This window comes from Grus americana, chromosome 5, assembly GCF_028858705.1.
Source record: "Grus americana isolate bGruAme1 chromosome 5, bGruAme1.mat, whole genome shotgun sequence".
Taxonomy (NCBI): Eukaryota; Metazoa; Chordata; class Aves; order Gruiformes; family Gruidae; genus Grus; species Grus americana.
In genome coordinates, this window is record NC_072856.1 from 30008823 (window position 1) to 30020549 (window position 11727).

The 11727-nt window shown below is 42.2% G+C and overlaps 1 protein-coding gene across 2 annotated transcripts in view; it reads right to left on the minus strand.

The window, feature by feature from the left end:
* The window catches only part of LOC129206792 (cytosolic phospholipase A2 epsilon-like), a 35914-nt gene extending 27850 nt beyond the window's left edge, over positions 1 to 8064 (minus strand). The window contains exons 1-3 of one of the 2 annotated variants that reach the window (XM_054826649.1): positions 7928 to 8064; positions 6206 to 6269; positions 5591 to 5663 (exon numbers count right to left, since the gene is read on the minus strand). In XM_054826649.1, coding sequence (XP_054682624.1) covers positions 5591 to 5663; positions 6206 to 6269; positions 7928 to 7971 — 181 coding nt within the window. In that variant the 5' untranslated portion in view covers positions 7972 to 8064. The remainder of the gene's footprint in view (positions 1 to 5590; positions 5664 to 6205; positions 6270 to 7927) is intronic. The other variant, XM_054826650.1, reaches the window with a different exon arrangement.
* Between the last annotated feature and the right edge of the window lie 3663 nt (positions 8065 to 11727).

An 11727-nucleotide genomic window follows, 5' to 3' on the forward strand; every position in this document is an offset into this window, starting at 1 on the left:
TTGTTGCAACTTGGCAGCTATCCACGTAACTACTTCTCTGTCCTCGTGCAGGCTCCTGTTGCCACGCATTTGTCCTGGGCTGCTCTTAGGATTTCTCTCCGTTAGTGCAAACACAGCCTGTCTGAGCAGCCAGGAGCATCAGGAACTTAGATGAGATGCCTTGCAAAGACACCAGTACTCTTTTTCAATGGACTGTGTTGCAGGACTTCCCTCGACCATGACAAAAGTCAGCGACCACGTCCATTTTGACAGGGATGCGATTTCACCCCAAAAGCAAACATGCCATTAGCACTGGCCAGCCCAGGCAGCTGCCTGCTGGTACTGCCCGTGCTACCTGCCTGCCCTCTTTGCTGCCACTCCCTCGCATTGGTGCTACAGTCAGTGGAAAAGTTAAGAAGTATACGCAACTTCTTGTGGGAATGTCTTCAACTAGTCCTTTCCACACACAGTAGTTTCCTTTGGAGAACATGGCACTGAAAGGAAATTAATTATTATGATGGTGTTACACAGGATTTAGGTGACAGAAGAAAAAACATTAGGCATACCGCCTTCCAACTTTTAAAATCAATGAGCAGTAGTAGTGTTGGGAGTTTGCTATGAAATTACATAGCAACAAAGCCCAGATTTAACAAGAGCCAGATATAGTACTATAGTTAAAGACAAGCCTAAGGCTTCTGCTAATGAGAATGCTGATTGAGATTAGTTTGTCATATTAAAGAAGAAGAAAAAAGAAAAAAAGAGTAGCTGTAGGCCATTCCAGGAAAAGTTTTCTGAAGCTTTGGACTTTGCTAAATACAAAGTAGGGCAAGACAGTATTTTTAAAGATATTTTTTGTCTCCTGAAGGGAATATTTCTGCAAAATACATGTATGTAGAAAACATAATTTATATTTCACTCATAGCTCATGAAACAAACTGGTTTCTCTCCCATAGGTGTCAATTTGCAGTGTAGAAGATATTTCTTTTGCATCCTGGAAGATCAGTGAACCCTGCCACTGAGAAAAGTGCTGCACTAAACCAGATTTATCCGCTGTGCGAAGCAGCCCGTGCCCTGCTGCGACTGCAGTGGCAGCCTCTGGGAATGGCGAGGGCCGGCGGTGCTCCGACGGGACCATGCACAGCAAGGTAGGTCTGGGCAGCCATGCTGAAAACAAGATCTGCTCTGAGGAATTTACACAGCATGGGTCTAGTCCTAGTTATAATCAGCACACAGGGGGTGAAATGCGGTGGTACTTGGCCAGCAGAGAAGCTTCTCCAGAAAGAAACTCTCCTGTGGTTACATGGTGGAAATGGAGAGCCCAGCATAAAGGTGGCTTTAAGGGGTCTTCAAAGGCTTCTATGAAGAAATGGATGGGGGAACTTGAAGATGAAAGTTATGGCCTTTTCCAGTGATATTGGCTGGTGGGCCAGCCCTTGGAAAAAAAGAGTTTTGCAACAACCAGTCCCTTCACCCATGGTGGAAGCCTTCTGAAAGTCAATCTCCACTACGTCAGCTGACAGGGAAAGTAAGGGAAGATCATGGAAAGTCACTGTATGGTAGAGCAAATCCAAGGCCTTTCAGCAGTGAAGGCAAAACTGATCTATGCCACTAGGATGAGGCAATGAGATTGCAGCAAAGGTTTTTGTGACATGGAAACCAGAGGCTGGACAAAGACTGTTGTTGATGCAGAGAGTTTACGTAGGTTCAAGAGTAGACTGGAGGTGTTGCTGCACTCATAGAAAAACTGTATTTGGTCTACAAATTTACCTACTGTCATACTCCTCCCCAGGCACCTGCCTTTGGCTGCTCTCAAACACAGGGCAGGAAAGACCTTTGGTCTGACCCAGCGCAGCCATTCTTGTGTCCCTGTGCACTGCAACGGGGGTGCAGGAACGTGGAGAGCCCAGGCACCTCAGCTTGCGACTCTCGCTCCTCATGCTGCCGATGGCTCCCTATTTTGCTGGTGTCTCAGGTTAGCCCAGTTGGATGCCCATGGCAGGGGGGTGTTGGAACTAGGTGATCTTTAAGGTCCCTTCCAACCCAAACCATTCTATGAGTCTATGATCAATATTCAGACTATGGGCAATTAAACACTTTTCTCCAAAATCTCCACATACCATCCTATGCAGTTGCAGAGAAATAGCACCATCCAGGCAGCGAATCGAGATTTTGCAGAAATGGTGGATGCGTTCTGAAGGTTTGTGACAGCCACAAAGCTTTCGCAGTTTTAAAGCAAGAGACAGCTGGAGTCATGCAGCTGTTAATGGTAAGTTTTCTGCCGGTTTTAGAATAAATACAAGGGGGCAGTTGTCTTTGTGTAAGAGCTAACCCTAACTAATATGCAGAAAAGGCCTTTTCAGGCCAGCCTGAAAAGGATCAGCTTTGCTTAAGTAGGCATTTCTGCTGCCTATGCAAGGCAAAGAAGAGACAGAAGAAATGTCCATAACTATTTAATTAGCAATATAAGTATATGGACCTCCCCAAAGAATAACATCCTGAAACTAGGCCTGGTGTTTTCCTATGACACTGAGAAAGAGCATGGGGGTTCCTGTCCAGTGCAAAATGAAAGATATTGAAGTAAAATCCCTCAGTGGCCTCAAAGTGCCAAGCATTTTGGGTATGGTGATTAAATGCAAACACTACTTTTGACTCAGGAGACAGATCCCTGAGCCACAGACCTCATGAAGCACAAATGTCTTTCTTGGGAGAGTGGGGGAAGCATGCTTCAGGGTTTGCCTTGCCCAAAAGCATTAATTTTAGGCCAGTTCTGGGGACATACTGTTGATCCAGATGAGACTTTGGACTGGTCTGGTATCACTATTCTTACAGATTTTGACAGGGAAAATTTAGCCAAACTCAAACATGCCCAGCAATTGCAACAACAGTGTCTTGGGAATGGTATGTACTACTCAGATTGTAGCTGCCTGAAAACCTACGTAATGTAAGAGCAAATCCTTCTGATTCATGAGTAAGCCTTACTCCTATCAGAGTTCAACACACATTAGTGGTCTAATTCTTGTTATTATGCTCACACCATGTACAAATGCAATCTTTTGTCTGTCACAAAGGGAAAAGGTCAGGAGATCATGATTATAGATGATTGCCACAGCTATCCTATAATAAAAACCCAAGTCCTATATTACATGACATGCAAGATCTAAGGAGGCATCAACACTGTGGGTTGTGGGTGGCAGTCCCTCTGCACAAGGAGGGCAGTTTAACTGCACAGTGCCACAGCTGAAGAAAAGCAAAGCATACTCATCTTTGACAGGCAGTCTTCCAAAAACCACACCTTGGTCTAATCAGACTCTGACTCCAACAAAGCACCAATGCCTCTTTGCAGTTTGAATTATTCCTATGCCATCTTTCAAATCTCCATCCTCATGTCTGTCTCTCTTAACAACTTTACATTGTACAGAAACAGTGATTAAAACAAATAAATGTGAGTGGGAAATATAATCTTTTCCTAAAATATATTTTGAGCCAAATATATTTCAGATTTTTACAAATATTTGAATAAATATATTAATTACATGACGAATACATTCCCACAGAAATATTTTTTTAAAAAAATCACTTTTGAGGAAAGACTAATCCTAGGAAAGTAAATATCTACAGAAACACAGATATGTAGGGCTAACTAGTTATCTTTCTTCTTAAATCACTGTTGCTACATTCAAGTGACTCTATGTGCAATGAAATGCATAGTTTAGAATTCCCCAATTTGCTTTCAAAGTCTCCACTTGTCTCACTGCCCATAAATACACTTCAACTTAAGCCACTCTGAACTTAGTATAGACTACAAAGTGAACTTTGCTGTACATGCCAATATCTCTCTCTTCTGTGACAGAGTTTTTTAACAAGTGCCTTTGGATCCCTTCCTCTGAGGACTTCTCTCATTGCTTAGGTGTTAAAACCTCACTGCACAACATTTTTGTCAAGAATGGAAGGATGGTCTACAGGCTCTAAGGTTCCTACTACACTCTCACGCTGGTTTTCAAATTCAGTTTAATGCTTTTTAATACAGTCTCATTTCTTGTGATGTGTGTAATGCCACATGGCATGGCTTCGCTAACAAAATTAAGTGCTCTGAGAGAGTATACAGGTATGGTGCAGAAAAAAATCTGACTGGCTTTCTGCTGTGCCACAGGTAACTTGCTCCTGATTCTCAAAGGCAAAATAAAATGTGGTGCTCTGTTGTATGATGAAGAAAGGCAGCTGGGATGGGGAACGAACGAGGCTGCTCCTTTCAGACCCTGGCACCTAGCACTGCTTCTTCTGGCTCTTGCCAGCACAGACCTTCCTCCACATCTGGCTTTGGAAGCAAATCTCCAGTGACATAGCTTCATACCTGCAATCAGGCAGTCAAACATCTGCTCAGAATGAAGATACAGGATAAACACTAATGAAAAATAAAGAGCTAATATAACTAGCTATGGATTTCTGCAAGTTCTTTCCTCCATAAGAATGTAAAACTGTCATTTCCAATCATTATAAAATGCTGAGAAAGAAATAAACATCCCTGATTTTAAGGCCAGAGGCAGATATTTGGTTATCAACTCTGTTGGTGGTTATCTTGATGCTACTGGCTGTCAGGGCAACTTAGGCACTGCCTTGGACTGGTATCATTTATGCCAGAAAGCAGCTTCTCTGAGATTAAAAAGACGGAGAGGGAACTGAATCATTCTTTTGTTCTTCTCTGAAAATGTGCTGGTTTTAAGAAAACGCAATATTCCTGTGCTAGGCTTGACAGCAGCAAAGCAAGAATTGAATACTAATCTCCATGGAGGCAAATACTCTTGCTGAGTTCACCTGGTCTTATTTAATATGCAAAGTTTCATATTCACTTCCTTTCCATTGCGTTCCTGCCTTGTTCTTTTTCTCCGAGGCAGGTATTTCAGTCAGCCTTCAGTTCACTTTCTCCTACCTGTGTAACTGCTGAGATTTTTCTCCCTTCACTTCCACTTCCACCCATTCTACCAAGTCCCCAGAAACATTTCAATGGTATTGGTTTTGCCTTGAAAGTCTGGTATTTCGAACACATTTCAGTAAACATTTGACAGAAAATGCTGTTTGACAGTGAGATATATAATGCTCCTTCCCCCCCCCCCCCCCCCCCCCCCCCCGCAAATATAGCAATTCAGAAGTGCCTGTATGTATTTCTGCTGTCTGCAAAAACCAGACAGGTACAGAAGATGATACCAAAGCTCCCATGTTACCCCACAGGCGCTGGCAGCCACTCAACATCAGTGCTGGTATTTTTGTTGAGAAGCAGAGGCACAGCCTGCATCTCAGTGCATCGAAAACTGCAACTGAGAATTAACAGCTGAATTTGTTCAGCAAAACTGGCTCTGAAGCTTGTTAGCAGTTAAGACAATGTACAGTACACCACAATAGACCTTTGGTATTTCCACTAATAGTAACATTCTGTAAACTGAAATATATTGTTTATACAAAACTGTATTCTAAGAATAGCCCAAATTCAAATATGCATCAATATTTGAAACCATGGTGACACTTCATGCACAGACACAAGTTACAACGCTTGCTTGTATTCTCTGCTTACAGAACTGAACTACTGGGAACCTCAAGGAAAGACTGTGGTACTCACACAGATCTGCCTTTCTCAGATTTCTCATTCTTATGATTTTCACAGAGAGTGAACAGCACGGGCATTCTTCACTCTGCAGAAAAATGACCAAGTTATTACCTGCATGAATATTAAATTTTTATGCTTAAAAAACCATGCCCTCCCATAAATGTGTGTTGCAATTTTCAGAGCCATGCAGCAAAACTGGGAGGTGAACTACTTGCACTGGTTTGGAAGTTAAAACCAAGTCCATGTAGAGTTAAAAAAAGAGGCAGCAAAAGAAGTGTGTGTGTATATGTGTCATTGATGAAATAAATAACAGTAAAAGGATAACATAGTAAAATGGTTTTAAATAAAATTAATGCTTGCATTACATGACAAGACATTTTAATTTAAAATAAATATTTATCAACAATTAAGCTGGAAACATAATGTAGCAAAAAGCTAGCATGCATGAGAAGCACCTCCGTTAAACATCTGTAGACAAAGATAAAATAATTTTAATTCTCTTGAAGACTTGAAATTTCACATGGAAAACAGATCTTTTCTTCAAATAATTTTATTTAGTAAAAATTCCAACTTTTCATTTAAAATCTTTATCAGGAACTTTTCCCAGAAATGGTGAAGAGCAAATACCTGAAAGGTTGTGAGATGTTCAGTTATTGCAGTCAGGAAGAGGAGAATGAGGGGATACAGAGAACTGATAGGAAATAGAAACAATCCATGGTAAAATGTACAATCACGATGCTATACATTTCAGTGTCTTAGCTATGTTCAAAAGCATCATGACCCCAGAGGAAAATGAAACTGTTCAGTGAGTGAGGCACCACCAGCACAAATGCAGCAGGACCTACGCGAAATAAAACAGCTTAGAAAAAGATGTTAACAAAACTTCCCCACCCAAACCAGATGCTGGATATTTGCAAAAAGGATCATTAGCTGAAACATTAAACACAGAAGGAAAGACAAATAACTCGACACAAGCCAAACAAATTATTAAATCTTGCAGATTTTAGTACCCGAAACTTTACCTATTGCTTCACTGGAAGTCATTACATATTCCCTCTCCCACTCTCTACTAGCAAAATGACTCCATTAAATCCTTTTAGGGGGATTATGTTACTCCTTTTCTTCTTCCAGTTAGGAATTGACCCAGCGGAGAAGTCGGATACAAATTCCCCCATCACTCCTGAATTATTACAAGCTGACCTTGGTCTGTATTTTATGTCTCACTCCAAAACAGAAGGGCATGTTTTCATGTCTTCCATCTGGATTCAAGTTCTGAGTGAATAATTCTCCTGCTCCCCTACCTGCCCCCATCACCAAGAATCCTCTCCTTTTTCTCATGAGGCTGTTTCAGTGGCTATGGGCAAGGAGAAGAGCAGAGAGGACAGTCCCGTGCCTTGTTTTGTACACGTACTTTCCGTACAAAGACCATTGCCAGACTCTGTTCTTTACTCTCCCCTCTTTTCAAAAGGATGAACGTGTAGATCCCTAGCATTTCTTTAACCAGTTTGGTTAGGCATTCACACTTTTTATTTGTTAAACCATGGGGATCCCACATTTGACATCTCCAAGCATCAATGCACACTTATGCTAACACACATCCATGTCACAGAGAGAAGCTCTATAATCTCCATTTTACAACAGGGGAAGCAGGGCACAGAATGATTAAATAACTTTCTCATAGTCAAACAGCAGGTTAATGTCAGAGCTAAGAAGAGGACAGAGTATGTTAACTCCCTGGAGCCCAACAGGTAGTTTTAGGGCTTTCCCTCTGGTTATGTTCCACAAAAAAAAGTAAAAATAATAAAAAAAATAGTCTCAGAGATTATGGGCAAAGGCAGCTCAAGATTTTATTAGGTGTCAGTCATGCATAAATATCAAACTAGGACCATCTTTGCATCCATGATTAATCACTCTTTTCAGTCAGCGACCTTCCTGCGTACACCAGTACCTGGTGGCTGCTAGCACAGCGACCTGGGCACAGCGTGTGACTATACTCATAGCTGGCAGCCGCTGCACTGTGGAAGAGCCCAACTTACATAATGCTTGCATCAAACCACAGATTCAGCCCAAATCCACAGCGAGCTCCTGTGAGGCACCTCAGACTGCTTCCCAGCCTCCACGTGGATCACCCACTGTGGCTGAATTCCCCTCCGCTAACAAAAGTGCCTCCACAGGGCAGCTAATATCAGCAAAGCTATCAGTCATCCTGACGTAAATAAGTAAATACATACATGAATCTGGACTAACAGCTCCCAAGTCCTCTTCTAGGTACAATAATCCCAATCACAAACCCACCTCAGGTCATCTTCAGCTTCTAATAAATGATGGTCTGAATTTTCACACTCTTACCTCACGAGCACTCCAGGATGATCCCATTGTGCTCCCAGCTGCATACAAGTCAGATATGGATGTCACTTCACTGTGAGAGGCAACAGCTGGCAGTGACTCACGAAGTATCTCTGCAAACTTTATGGAGTCATCTGCTGAGAAGCAAGTGGCTTAACCATGCCCCACCTTCCTCATTGCCTGAAAGGGAAAGTATGAAGAGAGAAGGGGAGGGATTTTGCTGAGTTTATTTGATAGCTAAACACCAGAGGTGTGTGTTGGGGGAAGGCTGTCCCAAGGCGCCAAGAGTTATTAGCAGTTCAAGATAAGGGAGTGATAACACACAGTATTTATGCACGGATACCTATGACCTGGCAGCCTAAGCAGTGCAGAAATCAGAGAAGACAATAGCAGCTACATGTAGGCTGAAGGAAAACAGAGCTTTACAGCACCCCAATCAACAACCAAAAGTATTGTGGACAAAACAACTTTAAAAGACATTCTATTTCAACATAATTTTATTCATTTTCCTTTTCTTGGAGGTTGAGGGGGTTGAATTGTTTGCTTGTAGTTATTTCCCCAATTTCATTCATACACTTGTCAGGTATATATATGTTTTCCTGCTTTCAGAACCCTTCCACAAACACAAAACTTCTAAGTAAACCAAGACAAAAAAGAACAAATTCTCCTCCAAAGTAGGGAATACATTGATTTATCTTAAATGCTAACATCTAGATGTTTTAAACATAATGCAGTGTCATCAAATTATGATATAAAAATGACACGCAACTTTTCTGCCAGAAAATAGAAAACTGTGCAGCGGCAGATAGGCAGGTGATTAGCCCTGGCACAGGTCCAGCTGCTCATGTGCCCAGATGTCTGATATGGAACGACCACTTGAGAGCTGCAGGAAGTGATACCACACACTCACCGTACCCACAACCTGCCTTCCCCCTTCTACACACACACACCCCCCCCCCCCCCCAGGAACACACACAGTAGAGTCAATTCTGGCCTTACAACTTTTCATTGAATGAAAATTACTTTAGTTATCAACCATTTTAGGATTAGGAATCTACTTCTCAATACCCTTCTGATTAAAGAGAAGTGAAATGACACAAGATAACATTCCCATTAACATGGTGTCCTGCAAAACAGACCCTCAATCAGACAAGCAGCCTTGGCTATTTACCTGAAAATTGAGAAAACTGATATGAAAGTGGCTAAACCTGGACTGTTTTGTTGGCTTCTGCAGCAGCTGAACTGATGTTTCCAGGGCCGTCCCCCTGGGAAAGTCCAGCTTGGGAATGAAGGGCTTATGGTAGCACCAAGACGGTGCTATCGTCATGGAAGATGATGTCTACCCACAGGTTAAAAAAAAACAAACCAAACCCAAACCAAAACAAGAAAAACCAACCTCGACAAAACACAACTCTAACTAAATAGCACTGAGGAGTGTTGGAGAGGGACTATTTACAAGGGCATGTAGTGATAAGACAAGGGGTAATGGCCTTAAGCCGAAGGAGAAGAGATTTAGATTTGATGTTAGGAAGAAATTCTTTACTGTAGGGCAGTGAGACACTGGAACAGGTTGTCCAGAGAAGCTGTGGCTGCCCCCTCCCTGGAAGTGTTCAAGGCCAGGCTGGATGGGGCTTTGGGCAACCTGGTCTAGTGGAGGGTGGCCCTGCCCATGGCAGGGGGGGTTGGAACTAGATGATCTTTAAGATCCCTTCCAACCTAAACCATTCTATGATTCTATGAGTGTTCAGTTGAGGTAGAGAAGGAGGTAGGGAATGACTCATCCCAAAACAGCTGAAAAACAACTACTTCTTGAGTAACTCAATGAAAGAAAAAGGGAGGACCAAACTCTAAGCCTCTATCACCTCTCCTACCCAAGGGATATGCTGTGCAGGGGTTTCCTCCACAGTAAGAGCTGCAGAGTATGGAGTTGGAGGGAGCCCATCCCAGACGCTGGCTGTGAAGTGCCTCTGCTAGAAGAGGACCTAGTAGTAGTCCCAGTATAGGCACCTGGGATAAAACATCTGTTGTGAACATATAGCAAATGGAGAACCCAGTAACCAGTGTCTGAGAAACTACTGCTTCTGGTTTGGTGCAGATTATCTAAAATTTTAGGGTGCATCACAACTTCTGACATGGGATATACAGAAGGTGGAACAGGCTGTAGGAGGGATCCTTGCAGAACGGTTTCCCTTGTCTCAAGACTACGTGTTTTCTGACCAGGCTGGTAAAACCAGGAAGGAGCAGGTGCTCACCATTTATTGTCAAAGAGTCCAGAGGCAAAGTCAGGCAAAGCATCTAATACTGACAAAAAAATCCCCAACAACGGCCAGCAGCTGAAAAGTGAAACTGAACAAGAGTACCTCAGGGAGCCCACAGACTTTGTGAAGCTGATGCAATACCCAGATCTTTGCAGTAACAGGAGGACCCTGACAAATACGACGACGCACTCCCTGACAGGCATTAAGGATTCAGTCACGATGCCCATTTTGACAGTTCAGGTACCTTATTTTGAGCTCATCAGTGGCTTCTCAAATAAAACAGTGGACAGGATTTTAGAAGATAAGGTTGAACTTGTCTGTGTACCTTGTTGGGAAATTTGTGGAGAGAAAAGATTCTTCTATAGCTCTTGCTGACTTCTTTTAAGCCACTTTTTAAGGGACTCCTCTAAGTCTTGTCCTGGCTGGCCTTTGACAAACTCCGAGCTGCCAGCACCTGCCTTTCTTTCACAATGCTTCCGTGGGACTGTGACCAAAAAGACAGCAAAAAACTTCTTAACCAGCTCCAGTTCTAGAAAAGACCACCTGTCTTTCTCCAGTAACTTGCCTCTGAGGAAGAATTCACGCTATCAACAGAAGCTACATGTCTAGAGTCCGGAGACTGCTGGACCTTTCTGGGCCTTTAGTGTGTTTGAGTAGAGTCCTTTCTCCTCAGAACACTTAGGCTTTTTCTTTTTTTTTTGTTTTTTTAATCCAAACAGTTAATATTTTTACATAACGTCTGAAAAACTGTCCAAAGGGACATTTACTTATGAAATGTCTCACTAGCTGCAGAGGAAGAAATGCAAGATATTTATTTTGCTATATCCATATTCAGGTATGTAATGATGTTTGATCAACATCCATGTTTTGGTGGGCAAGCTTCTTGCTTCTTGGGAATGACACAATTGTTTCCTGCGTTACAAACCACCCTCCTATACAGCTTGGAGTGCTGGGTTTTGTTAATAGATTGCTCATCAGGTCCTTTATCAGATGTCTGCATGCATAATTTAGTGCATTCCCAGAATGGGCATTTCTTCTTCTGTTCTTTCGCAGCTGCAATGGTGTTTGAGACCTGTTAGGTTTTTCTGCTATATGTGTATAAATCAGCTTTTTCCCCTCAGCCACTGCACTTCAATGTACTTGTCAAATAACTAGTTAGAATGCGGCAATCATACCATCCTAATTTGTACTAGCCTACCTAGCAGCTGTATTTTACATTTTATGGTTATTTAACAACTGTGATGCAGTGAACAGAATATTGATATCTTGTTCCATTTCTCCAGTGTGATTCTCTGTGTGCAATTATCATACATCCTGCAATGCCCCTCACGTGATATCTGTTTCAGTAACATTTCAATTCGCTACATTGAACGAGCTTCAGATGATGCCGAAGCAAAATTGCATTTTGAGGAGACAACTGCAGCACACGCATGTGATCTAAGACAGAACACAGTTGGTTATGAGAGGAAATGGCAATGGTCCTTCAAAACAAATTCATAAGTTTGATTTAATTGTTAAGAATAGATGTCATCAAAGACCTAAAAG